We start from the raw sequence: 19,572 nt of genomic DNA on the forward strand, positions 1-19,572 counted from the left end.
ACTCAGAGTTTAGGGAACAAACACGTGAGACAAGAACCATCGTCTGAGAGGCCGACATAGCTCTCTGTTTTCACTCAAGATTGTTATTCTCAACAACAACTCTACCAAACACAATATTATTTATGAAATAAATAAATATACAAATATTAAAAATATTAAATTAATACAAAAATAAAATTAATTTATCATTAACTTATTCCAAACCTGTATGACTTTCTTTCTTCTGCAGAACACCAAACATATATTTTGAAGAAAGTTGGTAACCCAACAACATTTTCCCCATTGACTTCCATTTCCACTTTTCAACATATCTTTTTGTGTTCCACAGACATATTTTTTATTATGAGGGTGAATGAATGATGACATTCAAGGGTGAACTATCCCTTTCAATGTGTATTCATGTATATCTAAACTCCTAAAAACGTATGTTTTATCACATTATTATTAAAAGTGATAAGATGCGAGCCAGATTCAAACCTGTATCTCCCGTATGAGAACCAGGGCTTAATACATCTACAACATGAACGCATGGATACATATGTGTACAAAACCTCGGTAAGAACACAGTGTTTAATTCTGTATGAAAACTAGCATGTCAAACTGATGCCTATTCATGTGACAGCAAGAGTTAAGCAGTGACGCTAACTTTTCATAAAGCCTGCATACCGCAAATTACATTATCATCACACTTGCTCTAAATCTTACCGTCTTGGAAGGGATCATCTGATAAAGACACAAGTGACACATTGGCTCGGAAACAAATCTGGCACTTGTGTTATCCAATCTGCCTGCTAATAAAAATGTAAGAGCATATTAGGCTTTAGTCCAACGAGCGAACTCAGCAAAAAGACACGGCAGCCTCGCTTCACCTCTCGGCCCAGAACTATGACAGCATGTTATTAGATACGTGATGAGAATAAAGGCCGAGATGAAAATAAGAGACGGACATCAAACGCTGCCACGATCGACTCAAACTTTGGCATCAAAAAATAAGATTATTGCGAGTAAACAAGAATGATGGAATGTGGACGGACGGCTCTCGGTTTGGAAGCTGTACAGCATACAAAATCCTGGTCCAACCAGTGGTGCGTTTTAAACTTGGAATTTTAAAGTAATACTCTGTGCGGTTTGATTTATCTACCATCTATCATTTGAATTCTAACACGTTGTTTGCACACATCATTTGCAAGCCTTGTGTCGCCTTAACAGGCGAACAAAACCAGCTATTGTGCAACGCATGATGAATTTATTAAAGAATACATGCGTCATTACAGTACTTAATGCAGTATGATAAAACTGGAAGTAATGATTTGCATTTTCAATTATGTTTTAAGTACTAATTGGTAATTGTGAAGGCTGGTTGATCCTTCTAATAATGAAATTATAATCTCCTGGATATGTGGGCTACAGCAACACGCTTTAGAGACAGTTACTGGATTTAACAAAAATGAAAGAAAACGCTGCCATGAATATTGTGTCTCAATAAAAGGATCCCCATTAAATGTTCTTTAATCACACAAATCATTGACATTAAAGATGTTTTAAGTGGATTTTAATTGGTTATGAAAAAAGAGCGTAGAGTTGCAGTATTCATCCCACAAGGTGCTGTGTGTGTTTTCAGAAGGATCTGCTGACAGAAATGCAATATAATACGCATGACTATGCGTTCAGAGGTGTATAAAGACCTTACTATATGAAGCGTTATGTTTTTATTACCTTAGAATGAGCTATTTCTATCTACACACACAGCGGGTCCCCTTACATGGAATTCTCCATGTTGTTTCTACAGCAGCCCTAAATGGACAAACTTCCCTACAGAGAGCGTTTCACCAATACGTTATCTCCTTCGGCAAAGAAGTGCAAACGTGATGACATCTTAGTGCTGTCGAGCAGTGGAGTGAGCCATTGGTTGCAATTCGTAAGCCCACCACTATATGCGGATAAATTTCGCAAACTGAATCATTAAAACACATACACCCTGTATATGTTTATGCATGTAACAAATAGAGACATACTAGGACTGGGACGGTATATTGTGCAATCCTTATGCTCAGTTTCGCAATGGATTACGGTCAAATGCAACCCAAACGAAAACTAAAGGGCGGACTCCAAATACAGGCCGCAGAAGAACACACCTAAGTTGTAACCCAAATGACCTACAATACACTAGGCACCTAAACTATGCACATAACCGCGTAGTGTATGAATTTTAGAAGGGTAGCGTCATCCCAAATGGAATACTAAACGGTATACGGAGGTTTCACAGACGAGCGCAAATGAAATCAATCGTACGGCACGATGCTTGTGAATAAAAATCTATTTCATGCATTGTACATTTAATGTAGTTTTCATCTGTGTTGCCCAGCAAAACTTCAGTCATCATCAGATTGAAGTGTTATCACTCAGCAGGAGAAGCCGCATCTGATATCCCCGCCTCTCTTCCGCAACGGGTACTTCTTTTTTGAGAATCCTTTATGTGAACACACTACTCGCACTATTTTTACTACAAAATTGCAAAGAATAGTGCATACGTGCGTGATTTGGGATGCACCTGTACTTCCAGGTACTTTCCTTTGCGATTTCAGAAATCATCCTAGTCAGGTAAAATTTGTGTGAATCGTGATATATCGTCCCCAGCTATAACACATACACATCATTTTAACAATTTGAATTCCTGTCACAAGAATCAATGTCAATCTTCAACTGCATAGTTAAGGAACTCATGTTTTTTTATGAGAATACATATGTAGTACAGATTGCCGAATATTGGTTTACTGTAAATTGCAGATTTTCCCATTATAAATGAGAGGACTATGGCTCGCATAGGCTGTGCAAACACACACGAGACATTGTGATCAGCAGGGTGCTAATCTGTTGGTATTGGCTTACTCTGTTGCTAGGAAATGCCTGCGTTCAAATGTTTGGCAATTCAGTTTGTCACATCACATCTGTGGGAATCTGTGCGAGAGACATATATTCTAATGCAGCGCAAAATGTGAAAAGAGGAAAGCCGGCGGGTTGTAAGGATTTTATTTTCTTCAATGCTATAACCACAGAGAATGAAGCTCTTCAAAATATCAATAATAGCTTGGGAGGTCAAAAACATAGAATCTGGTTTACTTTCTTACTAAAATTAAGAAAGCAGAAAAGATCAATACGGAGTCTGATTTGTCTGTTGTGTACTTGTACTTCATTCATCAGCAATAGGACCGAGCAGATCTCATCTCCCATTTACTGCCATAGTAGGGAACATACTGTAAATACTATGGGAATCAATGGGAACGAGATCGGTTTGGTACTAACATTCTTAGTCTTCCTTTGCGTTTAGCAGAACAACAACATTTTGACAAGTTTTGGAACAATCGGAGAGTAAATAACGCATCATTTTCATTTTTGGGTGAACTATCCTTTTAAGTAGACAGTTTCTCACTAAGTTTTCTGTTTTAAAGTTGAAATAAAAATAGTCCAAATGCAACTGAATTATTTTGATACAGTGTGACCACTCTTTATCAACTGCCACCCACAGTAGAGAATCTTCCTTCATGTGTTTATGTTAATTTGTAATTTTAACCATAAGGTTTTTCTTATACCGTCTCTACACAAGACACGACGCAACACGGCACATCCAGTGTGGACAAAATGTCAAGTTAGAATGCGTTCTAATGCATTTTATTGTCTTTTGTCGCATCGCATCAAGACACGGTGTTAGCTCCATCTACAATAACCTAGCAACTAGATTATTTCAAGAAAGGGCTTGAGGAAATGTCTTTAAAACGTGGAAAGGTATGACTAGCCGCACAGAATACAGGACTAGCTGTATTATCACTGCTCAATATACAACTAACTAGTTCTTACTGACCAATCCAAATCAAGTATTTGAGGATAAGATTAAAATGATGCTTTTAAGCTTCATCGTGTTTGGATTCTACGTTTGCCAATTAGATCCTGCTTGGAACTTGAGAGAATTAGCAGAAGTTCCTGAGTGCTGCTATAGAAGGAGTGAAAGCGGAAGAGATGCTGATAAAAGGTCACAGGACTGGTCAGACGAGAGGTGTGAGTAAAGAACTGCCAATTAGAGCTTCATTTATTAAGCAGGTTTGCAGTTGTTTGTCTGCATGTGCATGTGAAGCACAAGTTCAATTATTCTGTGCACAGGCGGCGTTGTTTGCTTGTGGGTAATGAAATGTAACAAAATCAGGTCAAAGTGCAATAAAATGAAATTATTATTGAGTGACCTTCACTGTGCTATTTATTAGCTGAATAAAAAAGATTGGAATTTTTTTGCCTTACGTGGACAAAAAGGCAAAGTTATGTTGTAAGTTTGGTCTTTTGTAAAGATACACAACAAATGCAAGTCAATGGGGGCTGTTCACAACATTATTCTAAATATCTTCTTTTGTCAGACAGGTTAGAAATGACAAGCGGGTGAGTAAATGATGACAGACATTGTATCTTTGTCTAACTATCATATTAATGGGTGTTGTAAGGCACAAAGAAAAGCAATGCTCTTTACTATGTTAAATAACATAGGGATAGTTCACCCAAAAATGTATATTCTGTCATCATGTACTCACCCTCTTGTCATTTCAAACCTGTGTGACTTTCTTTCTTCTACAGAACACAAAAGAAGATATTTTATAGAACGAAGGTAACCGAACATTGGCGGTACCCATCGACTTGCATTGGTCCATACAATAGAAGTGAATGAGTATTGCTGTTGTTTACTGGATGGTCAAAATAATATTCATTACCACTTGGTTCTATAATAAACAAACGATTACGTAAATTAATTTGAATCAAACTATAAAGTAATTGTTATCAACATTTTCTCATAGGGTACACCCCAGTACACGCGTCATTGGTATGAGACCTGCAGGCGGTGTGTGCGTGTGTCTGTGTGTCGGCCAATGTTGACAGAGACCCAGCCGAGGGTGATGTGACTGCAGCAGTTAACTGCTTGTCCATCAGTTTGTATAATGAGGCAGAATCACAGATAATGTGCCCACTGATGCACTGCCTTCTAAAGATGGGGCAAATTGATTCCCTTTAAAGCTGGGTCTGCTTTTGGTATTCACACATTTGCTTGACAAAAACAGAAACCCGCACATCCAGCATCACGTATCTGAGCTCAGATCTCATTTTCCTATTAAGCAAAGCTGGCTGATCGCGACGTGCGCCATCAGAATGCTCTGCAGATTGTTCTTCGTAGGAGTCGCAAACACTTCTATTTTCTTTCAATGCTTGAGCACGTCGAACATACCAAAAAGCAGTAAAAAAGTCCACTCGCTATAACTCCTAAGAATGTATCTTTTTGAGTAATTTAAACTTGATTATTGTTGCGTACTTTATGAGCTCCGGCTATAAATATTTACCGCTCTTAAAATGTTTATTGTAAGATGTTCGCGCATAAATCAAACTTGACTTAGGAGGGCTGCAGGAGTTCCATGACTCACTAAAGGACAGCCTTCCAGAATTCGGAAGATAAAGGATAAATCTTCTGGACAACAGCAGCTAAACACCTCAAGTCTTTCCCGGCGATGTGCAACATTTACTAACCTCCAGGAAGAGCGGACATGTTACTGGAGATATAGGCAAGCATATAAAAGTCAAGTCTATCTGTGCAGTTATTGTGGAGGATCTAGCAGATCTCACAACTCATACTGTGCACAATAAGATGCAAAAGCAAATGCATTCACATTGACCTGAACGGAAAGGTTAATATGATCCGGATCTTAATTGCAGAGTGAATATTTATAATAAAGCATTATCTTCTATTCTACAAGGCAGAGAAAAGAATAAGCAATTTACGTGTTCATTTTCACAAAGTTTAATAGTCAAAACATTGCTCTGTTCAGGTCAGTTTGACACAGTGACATTGACTTAAGAATAGTGTGAGTTTGGGGGAAGAATACTAGAGAACAATATTGCGTTACTGTAAAGGGGGTTACAGTTAAAAGACTGTCTTGTGATTTCAGTTAAACATGAACTGCCTTGTTTAAGGGCCAATGAATTCTCCATCTCAATTACCGCCTTTATGTAATAGCAATGCTCATATTTCTATCAAGTATAAAAGATACATCTGGGGTGAAAACTCAGAAGTGTCATCAATTATATCCACACTAAAATATAATGCACACTCAAGATTTTGAATGGTGTGCTTCTTAAACCTGTGAATGACAATCTCTTTCAGAATGCAGTTAAATGCAAGTGCCGTCAACACAATAGACGTTATAGTTACTAGAAGATGCCGAACACAGATGGCAGTGCTTTATTTATACACACACACACACACACACGCACACAGACATAAGAGTATAAATACGTTCAACAAGAAAAGTGTCAGATTCAGGAGGCTGATATACATTTTTTTTTTATAAACGGCTCATTTTATTTCTTTGCATGTAGCACAGTAAAATGTTTGATTAAGTAATGGTTTACCCCAATACGAGGAGATCTTAGGCCCATGGTAGCATTATGCAGCCATGACAAGCTGTTGATAGCAATAAAACACATTCAGTGCTGCAGAGAACATGTAAGCTGCGATTGGTCACTTAGTGGCAACTCCTATAACCTAAGTAATGTAAAGAGCATTCTGTGAGAATATTATCATGATCTCTATTGACTGTGTAAGACAATGGCAAAGATTGAAATCATAGTGAAATCAATGCTTAAAATCAAACTTTGATGCTCTCAAAATTAGATTATGAGACTTTAGCCTGGATTTCCCAGACAGGGTCCCATATTTGATTCTTATGACAATAAGGAGGATTTAGCATTATTTCTCATTTTTATACTTTTTATATTAGTAACAAACCTCAAGGTACAAGCCAGTCTTCACAACACATGATCTCATGATGTGACTTTGGTCTTTATATGTTTATTTTGGTACAGTAGTTTATGCAGTTCTGGAAAAATTGTCATTCACGTAAGATATTTTAGTTATTGGATATATTTGTGTGTCTGATTTAAATCTGGCACACTTCTTACCAGAGCCTCTGTTGGTGCCCAAGGCATGATTTTAGATTGCGCCGCCTATTAAAAAATAGACTATCAAAAATATTTTTTAAAAGCAAAAAAGCAAAAGCTTGTTTATTTTAATATAACGTGAATTGTGATTAATAGGAATAAATAGGAAGTAAATAAATAACAACAAGTATTTATTATAGATAAATTGTAATTACCTGTAAAATAAAACAGATTGTTTTCGTATTTAAATATTGGAGCTCATAAAACGAATATATCATTATTAATAATGTTTAGATTAAGGTTAATAGGAAAGCTTTTTAAAACATTTTGTCAACATCTGCGCAAATGCTGTAGGGACACAAATAAAAGTTTATTATATTGTTTTGGATTTCTTTAATAAATGGCAAGGGCTACTCACAGTGCCAGTAAACACACTTTGCAGTTCACTTAGTTGAAAGGAGTCAAAAACAGCACACAGTGTCAGTGTTACCAGTAAAATGGTTCAAAATAAGTCGCTCGTCTGGCACCTCTCCGTTACTTTGCACATAGGCAACAGCCTATGTCGCCTAAGCCACCGGCCGGCCCTGTTTCTTACCCTACATTAAAAATGCATCCTTCTTAAAACATCTTATTATGGTGCATATAAGGTATATGCTGGTTTTCAACCCATAGTTGGTTCAAAAAGGGAGAAACCTAGCATTGGGTTATACATTAATCTGGGTTGGGTCAAATATGGAATATGTTTTAATTTTAACCAACGGTTAAGTTCATACTGTTTGACCCAACCATGAGTTAAAAAAACGAGAGGATTTTTTGAGTGCACTGAATGTAATTTATTTATTTATTAACAAAAATGAAGTGTTTTTGACACTTAAGATGTTATGATGCTCAGGGTATATGTATGTGTTGTCCATCATGAAGACACTGAATCACACTGGCACTCTTTGAGAGTTCTTTTAACTTTTTCCATGTAGCAATCAGACAATAAAGGCCATTGCCATGGTCATCCAGTGTCTTGTTGGAGCACTTTTACTTCACGTTTCAACTAGAATGCACCCTGTATCGCACATTGTTATTGCATTGTTAAAAAAAATGACAAATCTCCCCCACCTATGATGATTTTAAGGGGCACAAAAATAGCCCACAACACTCCAGGATTATTGGTGCTGTGCCACTTAGTACAGGAAACTGTTTCTCCTCACATCTTGATCCTGAAAATGGAAAATGTGCTGATACTCACACAAATCAAAGCAACTTTATTCAGTCTTAAAGTTACCTGCAAACAAAGCAAGTTTGTTAGCCATAAAGCTACCGTATACAACATTAAACTATTGATTGTGGAAATAAATGTGTCTTGGCCGGTATTCTATGCTTTAGTGTCTTGGGAAATTATAAACACTGCTTTTAGAAGTGCTATAAGCACTATATAAATGAAGAGGAAAAAATTAAGGGATCATTGAATCATGGCCATTCCAGTGTCTGTTGAATTTTTACTAAATCCAACCTCAGGAATGAGAGAGTCATCCATTAACAACGTGAACGACTGACAGCAAATTTAAGTCATCACATAAAAGAAATATAATGTTTCGAAATTTTCCTAAAGACATGTAGACATATGACTGTTGTATTGCTTAAAAGTGAAGATGAATTGAATATGAGAAATACAGGGAATATTTTCTGTTATTTTGACCTGTTTCTCTAGTTTTCATTTTCTGCAAATAAATACAAATTGAAACAATATTTGTATTAGAAATTTGAGAGAAATGTTGTAAGAATTAAACAAAAATTATAATTTTACCAAAAAATTATAAATAGTATGTTTTTTTACTAGTTTTCCATTTTTTTCCCACGGCTGTTTATTAAAACAACAGATCAGGTCCTCGAATCTGATTGGATGAGAGGTTCCAAGATTACTTTTATAGGACCAGGACCGCACTGGGACACTTTACTGTTGACTCCTTTGCATCAAACTACCAGGTCAAACAAAATGACTGGAGAAGTACAGACTCAGATGTCTTTCCACTTATGAGGCTTGGTCTTTTTGTACTAGCGACAATCATTATCCCTCAATCACAAACCCGTCCACGTCTTGCTGTCCTCCATCTGCTTCGGATCTCCAAAACTAAAGACACCGATCGGACGTCCTGTGCGTATCATATTAAATACAAAATCATACAGTAATATCATCACACGAGATAGTACCCATTATTATATTGTTCTTTCATTAAGGCCTCTGTGTTTTCTTCTGAACTCTGAGTCTAAATCCCTGCCATACTTATTCATAAACGCCATCAAGCAATTTCAAGTGACACCTCGACTGAGAAGAAAAGGATTATGCATAACAAGAAAATAAACTAATTCGAGTGGAACTGTTGTTTGTGTCTTCATCCACTTCATCCTGTTTGTGTTTGTGTGTACATGTGGTATTACTGAAGATTAGCCCTCTTTCAGCTGGGATGAGATTGTCACCCCGTGCAGAGGCTGATTGCATTTTTTGGAGTTAGCCAATGGATATATTTAACAGGGCTGAGCTGTTCGTGGAACATCTTTCCACACAACCTAACCTGATAATTAAAACAAGGTCTGAAGCGATGGTTGAAGTGAAGCATTTGTTCGTTTTTCAAACTGTTGAGAGCTCTAAATATACACAGGATAGAAACAAAAATCATCAAGCCATCAGAACGCATCATTGGAACTAGCGTGACATGTGTAAAGACAAATTAAACGGATCCAATCCACACCCACTAAAGTCAACAAACCAACCAACCAACCAAATCTGTTGGCTTTACAATGTTGAGAATAGAACTGTGTTCACATTGCTCCAACAGATGCAGGCAGACTTAGTATACATAAAACGTAGACATATGAAACTGGTTAACACGATGAAATCAGACAATGAGAAAACAATGTAATTCAAAGCAAATATTGTTCAAATATGCCCTCATGACATCGCCTTCGACCATCACTCTACATATTCACATGAGCCTCGCGATGTTGTTCAACATCAGCTATCTATCATCCTTCTCAGTGGCCATTAGCTTGCATGCTCATGCAGGGTTGACAAATTGACTTGACCCCTTGTCAGGTTGTGTCTCATATGGTTAATAATGTTCTCACCCACTGTGATTACAATCGGAAGAGCTCGCAGTCATTAAGCTAATGGAGGCGCATTCTAATTGATGACATCCTCATTTGCATTGTGTGTTAATTACCTAAATCACTTAGCAGCATCTGCAGATTCTAATTACTGCCCGCAGTTTCTGTTTTCACCTGAAAATAAAGACGTCTTGCTGCCTGCTACGCTAAACAAAAAGCAAAGCTAAATTAAGTAAAGTAACCACGACTTGATAAGGCGCTGCAGGCACACGAGCATGAATTAATCAAAACAATTTCGAGAGCCAAAGAATATATGCGCCCACACATGGAGATCTAAGAGCGGCAAAGAATGATAATTGGGTTAAATGGGATTGGTTGGTACAAAATTAACAGGACAAAAAGAAACAAAAGTAAAAAGGCTTTTTTCAATGTGTGTCTTCGAAACAGGTTGCTATTTATCATTGCTATTATGCGGTGAGTACAAGTACACGTCAAAATAAGGGCTATTACAAAAAACTTCACAATTCTACTGTACCTACAGTACGCTATGCGACAGTGCTGGGCGATATAATGGTAATGCCAGAAAAAAAAAGATTATTCAGTGAATCCTGCGGTATATAAATAAGTGGGAACGGCTAACTTACATGCAGCATTCCAGGACATTAAGCCACCTTTCCACTTTATGTGACAAACGACAGAAGACAGACGTCCTTCATTTCTTACAGCGAGGTGCACAGAGGTTGCTGTACCCTGAAACAACTAGTTGGATTTACTTTTGTTTGTTAATTTAATAAGTAAATTTACTTAAAGTGGTTTATGGTTTTTGCAAACAGTGTTTTTAAGTAAATTCACTTTCATTTCAATTTTCCTTAAAAACTGTGTACCAAAATTGTGCAGTGACCATCTGTGGATGCAAAATTTTGGATCCAATTTCAGCTTTGGATGTGTTAAAATAAAATTATCTTGAGCGACTAGACCACATGTGACCCGCCAAAGAGTAGGGATGTATGTCAGTGTATTCCAATTAAAAAATACAAAGTGAATAAAAAAATTAATAATTCTGTTTTGTTTAACCTGAGCAGTAACACTTGAATCCTTTAAAATGATTGACAACAGTTGGGCAATTCCAGCATGGTGTGAGTGAATTTTCAGTCAAAACAGAATGTTAAAAAGTGACTACACTCAAAAAGTTACTGAGGAATATGAGCTGTAATGGATGTGAAAATTCACTTACCTGAAAACTATGCTCAAAAGAATGCTTTAAACACGTTAAGAGATACTTCACAAGGGTATTAAAACCCCCAAATATTGTCATCTGATCTATTTTTTTTTAAAACTTTTGAAAAACTAGATTTCACCCCCAGATAAGTAATACATTTAAATTATATTCAGTTTTCAAATGTTCCCTCTAAAAGTATTACCAGTCTTTTGTTCCTACATAATTACAATAAATTACAATCTGACAACACAGCAAGCTTTAATTTCCAATCGCAGTTCTTGTAAACAGAGAACACCTTACCTGAGAGTGAACATTTCCACAGGTGAGAACGGCAAAGCTGCAATATACGCCGACACAGTATCCCTTTGCCGAATGGGTGAGGATGGCACCAGCACCGCAAAATTTCCATCCAATCGGAGTTCCGTTAATTCTGGAGTGGACTGAGTTTGAAACAATCGTACACTCCCAATCCGCCTCATTGGCGTAGAAATCGGCGACCCAAACAATCCATCCTGATCCGACTGATCAGCATCCCTGTCTCCAAACTCCTCATTAACACAACCTTCCTTTTCTGCGGCCCAAAGGCTGTAGTAGAGCTCAATGGCTGTTCCCTCTGAAGTATCTGGACTCCTCTGCCGTCCAGGGACGACACTAGGAGGAGCAAACCACCCAGAAAGAGGCTCAAGCTCTGCGACGCAGACCCCCAGCTCCCCTCTCAACCTGCAACTCCCCCGTACCTCTTGGGTTTCGTGGAAGGCGAACATTCGCACGCAAGGCAGCTTATCAACCGCGCTGTAGTCATCCCAGTCTCTCCCGGCTATGTAGAACAAGACCTGAACCTTGGGCTTGTTCAGGTAAATCCTTTCATTGAGAACAAAAGTCTGGACTTTCCAGTTGAAGGTGAAGAAAGATGAAGACGCCACGAATGATCCAGGCATCTGCAGGAGGTCCAGAGGAACGGCCTCTTCGACGGAGAGGCTTCCATATGTGGCATTGATAACGGGCGGTTTCCGGGCCTGGTGGATGAAGAACAGTTCAGTTTTGGAGAGAAAGCTAGAGTTACGCATGAAGTCCTGCGTGGCCTCCTTGAGAAAGAAGGACGACTCTGTGTTGAGGAGCTGGTAGTTGACAGGCAGGTAGGTTGGAGAGGCGTAGCGCTGTAGATTCTCCAGGATACGACAGTCTGTAACTGAAACAGGAATTAAGTGTCAGAACCAGATGAAAAAGATGGATTTGTGTCTGTGATATATGAGTAAAGGTAGAAATACGCAAGATAACCCCAGTGTAACTACAGGTTCTGGAGGCCATTTGTGATAGAGAGCTCTGCCTCGAAATCCCAACCGTACATCTGAAGTCGCACACGAGCCCCTGAACTTCAAATATTGTTGTTATCACAAATAAATAGAGCAGGCCAGATCATTCAACCATTCCAAATTTGATGCAATGAATTATCTAGTTTACCTTATGGCCTGTTGGTATTGAAGCACTTGACTGCTATAAAGCTGGTCAAATTGTTTTGGCTTTTCTTTGTTTTTGTACAGAAGCATTAAAGTATATCTTATATTTATCCTCTCATTTCAGCGTTTATGTTCCACCGTCACATGAAAAAGTGATGTCCAACTTTGGACTCTAGTGGCATCTCACCCTCAAGTTGTTCCAAATCTGTATACATTTCTATGGTTGAACACAAAGAAAGATATTTGGAAGTTAGCAACTGACGTTTCTGGGGCACCACAGACTACTATATTAAAAAAATATATTTTTTTTGTTCTGTTAAATACAAAGGAAGATATAATTCTTCTAAATATCCTTCTATGTGTTCAAGAAATGTATACAGGTTCGGAACTTCTTGGGGGTAAGTAAATGATGACAGAATTTTCATTCCTCAAGAGATGCTTTAGTTACACACCCCTGGAGCTGTGGCCTTAAGCCTTCGCATAGGACCGGTGGTCACACATGTAAAATCTCTCTCAAACTAAATCACATAATGCATGAATACGTCAATATGGGAATTTCAATGACCCCCTGACTCTTGAGCTGATGTCTGATTTCATAGGACTGATCTATGTTTTCATCTACTGAATTATAATTGAAGAAGTGCTGATGTTTTTCCTTGTGATATCTCTCGTGTTGTTTGTGTTAGACAGCACAGACTGTGACATGTTATTCACAGCCACAGCCACAATAGCAAAGCCTACAGCTGAAACATCAATTTCACCTCACAGATAGACAGTCATATGAAGACGGATGACACATACAGATATAAGGAAGAAGATCCAGCAAAACAATTAATGTTTAAGTTTTGTATTTCCCATTATATAAGTCATAATATATCATGTTTTATAATGTTACATAACTAAGAGTAGTTCGTTCTAGTCAAGTCAAGTCAGCTTTATTTACGTTGCGCTTTTTACTATTTTCATTGTTACAATGCAGCTGTACAAGAAAACATCACTATAAGCAAAACATATAAGGTTATGCAAGTCAAAACACAGGTCAGATATCAGACAGACTATAAATTCCTATATGCAGTGTTAATTCAATAAAACTATACAATTCTAGAAGCCCCCTTTCTACATTTATTCATTTATTTGGATGTGCTGTCCGTGTTGTTTTACAGCAGCACATGATGTGCTAGAAGATTATGGAAATCAGGCTGTCGAGAATTTAGTAGACTATTGTGATTTGTTGTGTTAAAAGAGACAGTAAAGCATAGCTTCCCTTCTGTGATCCAGACACCTGAATCAACTCTTAGAATGTCAAAAGTGGACTCAAGTACATTGCACATATCTGAAATAAATGGCCGGTAATAATGCTCTCATCCAACCGATGGACTACTGCTGCCATGATTGCTAGAAATTGTAAAGAATCAAAGAAATTGCTTTCTTTTGCTAGAAATTGTAAAGAATGCGATTAATCGCATTGTTAAGCGTAAAATAAAAAAATGAATTCAAATGTAGTGTATTGTGCACTTTTCATTTAAAAGAAAGTACTGGTGTATGAACAAAAGTGCAATAACTTTAAACAAATAATGTGCTTTTTTACAACAGTATTTCCTTATATAGTAGCAGATTTTTTTTTTAACTTGTAATTTCTTGTTAATCTCAATTTAAATATTAATGTAATCAAATCAAATATAAAACAAAAACTATCTGCCACTGGCCGAGCATTAACGTTTTGTCCAGTCCGATATAGAAAATATCGTTATAATGATTATCTCAAATCTTTAACTACTAAATTATTGTATGCTACTTTTTTATTTATCCTAACAACTCATATTAGGTTGCCAGAATTCCTTTAATATGAATGTTTTGGTCCCGTCCTTTGATGAACATTATAAGGCTGCTGCCCCTTTAAGAGCAACTTTGTGTTAATGTATCCGTTTCAGAGTACAAAGACATGAAAGAGAACTCAGTTTAGTAGTTTGAGCTCTGACTCTCTGTGTCTTTGCAGGGGAAATTCTTGTATTGTGCAGGCTATTTATTTTTAGCTCTGCTCTGTCGGCCCTTCTGGTTCATCATCAATAGCATTATATGCCACTTACGTCCTTGTGGGGAGAAGTCACTTATAGATAAGCGAATGTTTGAAGGAGGGGAGACAAAATCTAGTGACTGGAGTGCACCGGTGCGACCATTAAGAAAAACCGGTCGCACACCGCAAGAAAAATATTTATAAAATGCGACCATGTGGTTGCAGTCTAGAGCCTTAAATTATAATTGTTTTACTACCTTTTTAGAGAACAATTGTAGCAGCGCAAATGTCACAGGTTTAATTCACAAGTAACACAAACTAATAAAATGTAGCGTGAATGCCCCGTCACTTTGGATAAAACCTCTGCGAAGTTCATAAAATGTAATGTAAATACCATATGTCCCCCGAAGTCTGTCAGACCAAAGTTAATTTTGCAAATGTCATCTTGCATGACGTATCCAACCTGCAATGGCGGAGCTGGAATCGTATATAAGGGGTGACCAAGGCTACTTCAGGGGGTCCAAAAACCTGTTATTCAAACAGGAAATGTATAGAAAACAATCACAGAACATTCAACATCACTAAAACACTCAATAGTTTATACATTAATCTGACTACTCTACAAAATGAATCTCTTTCTTACATCATATCTGTACGCATATGTTATTAATAAACTTTGTGAGCGTGAAGCACTTCTCTTCTTCACCGTTGAATCATTTAAACGCTTTTGATTGGCCAGTACATTTATATTCATACAATTAACTTGATTGGATGTAATGTTCATAGCTGAAGCAGAGCAACCGGATACTATCTATTAATAGAGACTAACATTAACTTACCCAAAGTTAGTAAATAACACTATAATTGTATTGTTCACCAAAAAAACTTAGCTGGCTGTGTCTGACTTGAAATGGCTAGCAAGCATGTACGTTTTAATTTTCCATTTGTTTAGCTTGGAGCAAGCCATTAGCTGCTTTTCTAACTTTCATATGTCTTTAAAACTATATCTCGCTTGACATTTGTGTGCAGTGACGTCACGTGCTCTGCCGCCGAACGTCAAAATAAAAGCTTTGTTCAACGAGAGGTAAAAACGATTGCAATCAACATAAGTAGCGAATGGGGTTTTGGGGTGGAACCCAGGGTGGCCAATTGAATGTCAGGGGTGTCCAGTGCCCCCTTGGCCCCCCCTCTGGCTCTGCCACTGCCAACCTGTGTTTTAACATCATATCTAAATCAATGGTCAACCTTTAACCTGAAGAACTATATGTGCTCTGATTAGTTTCCTCACTTTCGGCTCTCCGTTTCCACCAAGCAGAAAGCAATGAATGACCTGCTTGTAAATCAGAAAGAATAAATTACTGCTCATCCAGGAGGATTTGCTGTGCATACACAAACACAGCTGAAAAGAAGCTTGGAAGGGGATACGAGGTCACACCTTGTCATTGCAAAACAAAACTTTAAAAATGATAAGCCTGCACTACACATCACACTGTTATACTGACTAAATGCTCACCTTTTCAAGCAGTTGAGATTTATTTGTTGAGACTTAATGCTGAATGTCTTCATGTCTGATTGAATCATTTTACCTTATTAAAATGTATTTCTATTGTGCCTCTGAAAGGAGTTTAGAGGTTAAAGTTGAACTAGAAACACATGTACCCTAAATCAGGGGTTCGCAAACTGGGTTTTTGTGGCATTTTATGAAATATAGAAATGTATTATACATTTTTCCATCAGAAAACAATACTACCAACCAAAATAATTGATGTTCCAGCATTGTATAATTTAATATTGTCTTTGGTTTAAAATTCAGAGTTTAAGATCATAAGTCTTTATTTGGGGGGCCACAAAGCAATGCAACCCAAACAACGGGGGACTTACAACGAGAAAGTTTGAGAAGCGCTGCCCTAAATATTGAGGAAAGTTACGTAATAGTGGCAAAAAAACTCAACAAAACCACAACAACAGCTAATAAGTCACCAACAGTAAAACAAAACTCCATGTGGGTGACATCTATTAATGCCACAATATAAAGTGTGTGTATGGATAGTCTATAACTGCAACTATAATATAATAAACTACTATAACTCTGAATATGTGTCACAGCAACATGTTTATTAAAAGTTATTAAGATTATTAAAGTACTAAAACTTAAACTTTTCTAAACAAATATTGGGCCAAATTATATTTGAAAGACTAAATGAAAATTAGAAAAGTTCTCTCAGGAATAAATTGAAATACGTTTAAGTTCAAGCACTAAAATGAATAACTGAATGAAAAACTGAACTAAATATAAATAAAATGTATCTCATATTAATATTTGTTGTTAATATTATTCATATAATCTTATTATTAACAAAACAATAATAAAACTACAAAAAAAACGAAAACAAAACTTTTTACTATAAAAAGAAATGCCTACTGCAGTCAAAACTCAATTCCCTTCCTTGACTAAGACAAATTTGTGAGTCCAACACAACACTATATTGTGATTTTTACACAAGCCAAGTGATTTACTGCAACGATTGAGAGGAAATATGACAAAATAAACTATTTTTCTGCCTCCATCTTTGTCATTAACAAAATATATGGTCCTGTCCTGTCAGAAGAAGCACGTTGAATTTCAGATATGCTCCATATTTATGTCATAAAGTATTGCACATCTGATGTAATGCATATACATTTACACACACACACATACGGTATGCAATGCATGCTTGGTCAGTAATCAACAGTCAGCGCCAGATGCTGCAGTCAAGTCCAGATGTTGACTGGCTGTTTTTTGCCACTAAAAGCTACTTTACACACAGCAGAGCAGACGACATAAACCACAACAGGGTGGATCTGCATAAAGACACCTGCAGAAGCCGGAAAGGCCTGAAAGCCTGCGGTAACAGAAATACATGAGAAACTTTTCTCCAGCAGAAACCATTAGACTTTAATTTATGATTTACAAGCTCGGGTGACTTTGTTTAAATTCTAGAGCGCCCCGTTCAAAGAATATGGTACAGAAAGAGAGAAACAGTTAGGAAAATAAAGAATGAGCTTTTGGTTGAATGAAATTAGGAACATGACCAGCAAGCCGGAAAGGGAAGTCATTAATCAGAGCGGCTCTTTAAAGTGCTGTGTGGCTGTTATTTCAGTGCGTGAGCAATACAAAGTGATACACTCATTTCCAAGAGAAAATGAAATATGGGAGTTGAATGGCACTAAACGGCTACAAATTTATGCCACTTATTAAATTTAAGTCAATTTCATTTAATTTAGCGCAACAATAATGAAACATACAATTTCTGGTTGTACTTTTCCTGATAGGCTCAGATAAATGAAAGCTCAAAGGAACACAGCCTGGGGTTTGGACTTTCACATCAAGTCTAACAATCACCAAAGAGCACTGATAGATTCCCACAGAAGAATGAAATGCACAAAAAAACTTTAAATGTCTCAGAGCTCATTTTTAAAACACATAATAAGTTAACAGCTCAGTTTGACAAGCACTGAAATACATCATAGTGCATTGATTCCTGAGACAAAGAATGTCCCAACGATCAACAATTATTGTGGATCTCTGGACTACTCTAACTAGTCGATCGTGACATTCAGAGGTTTGCTATCCCCGATGATAAATATTGATAAAACTGATAACATACTGCTCATCCAGGCACTTGCATATTTAAAGTATCACTCCACTTGTCACTTTTCTCATACCAACATAAATTTGTTATAAATAAGAAAATAAAATATTCCAAATCAATATCTCGAGTCCAATTAATTACTCATGTGGCAAGCAGCCCTGTAATAAGGTTCACATCTGAGACCAGATCACTCTGTCATGGTACATTTTGTAATAACAACCGTCTGGATGTACATTATTCCTTATAAAACAACAACAATTGTACAACAAGATGAATAATAAATGATCACAACATCACAAGAAGGTTTTCAAGCCATTAAAAACCAAGGAAATTTGATCACGTCCAGAAATATCCCAGTTTGGGACTAGATCATTTGCAGGTTTCGTATAAATATGTGAAAATATGTTTATCTGTAAGAACTGCAGGCTACATGACAGTGAATGAATTAAAAGGTGGCGAGTGTTTTCAATATACGTTCCTCCGTGTCCTTGCCTTGCCACGTAAGCGTCGTCACATATTGTTATTGACAGAGAAGACTGCTGATCGAGTTTATCATCGCTTAACAAAAGGTTAGCAGAGTTTCCCACACACCCTTTCTTTATGTGCTTGGAGTCTGTGCGCGAGCTCTCGTCCTCCCTACAGTCCGGTGTGTGTGCTCTGTAGATGTAACTCTATATATAAGCAACAGCGTATTCTCTCATATTTCTGAATTTGCACCCAATTGTGTGCGCTATACGGGATCTCTAGTAAAACAATCACTCCCATTTAAAATAAAAAAGATCTCATAACACAACAACACGTTGATGAGAAGAGCAACAGCTGTAAAGGCTGCGCGCTGCATGAGACAAACAAGTAATATAGCCAAAAATGTATGGTGATTTTGTCAGACGATGTCGCGTTTATAAATCAGGATTTAAGCCGCAAGTAACAGCTGGTTGGATTAAACACGAGATATTTTATACTCGTTTTATGTCTGGCAACAGAACAGATAATATGTGAGAATTGCATTCAGTTTTGTTAAAATACAATATAATGTGATCAGAGAGTAGAAGAGAAACCGATTTCAAGTGCCGAAACTAGAGCGCATGCAACACGACACGATGACGTCACAAATATGCAAATAAGTCTCTCAGAATCCTGACAATGAACTGTTGAGTAGTTTTCATTTAATTTAAGCTAATATAC

The 19,572-nt window shown here is 37.2% G+C and overlaps 1 protein-coding gene across 1 annotated transcript in view; it reads right to left on the reverse strand.

Annotated features, from left to right (window-relative positions):
* LOC306900209 (transmembrane protein 132C) overlaps positions 1–19,572 on the reverse strand; it is a 192,374-nt gene that overhangs the window by 131,079 nt on the left and 41,723 nt on the right. The window contains exon 2 of the mRNA XM_079466979.1: positions 11,582–12,470. Within this exon, the coding sequence (XP_079323105.1) occupies positions 11,582–12,470 (889 nt within the window). The remainder of the gene's footprint in view (positions 1–11,581; positions 12,471–19,572) is intronic.

The sequence above is a fragment of the Barbatula barbatula genome (genome assembly GCF_947034865.1).
Source record: "Barbatula barbatula genome assembly, chromosome: 11".
NCBI lineage: Eukaryota > Metazoa > Chordata > Actinopteri > Cypriniformes > Nemacheilidae > Barbatula > Barbatula barbatula.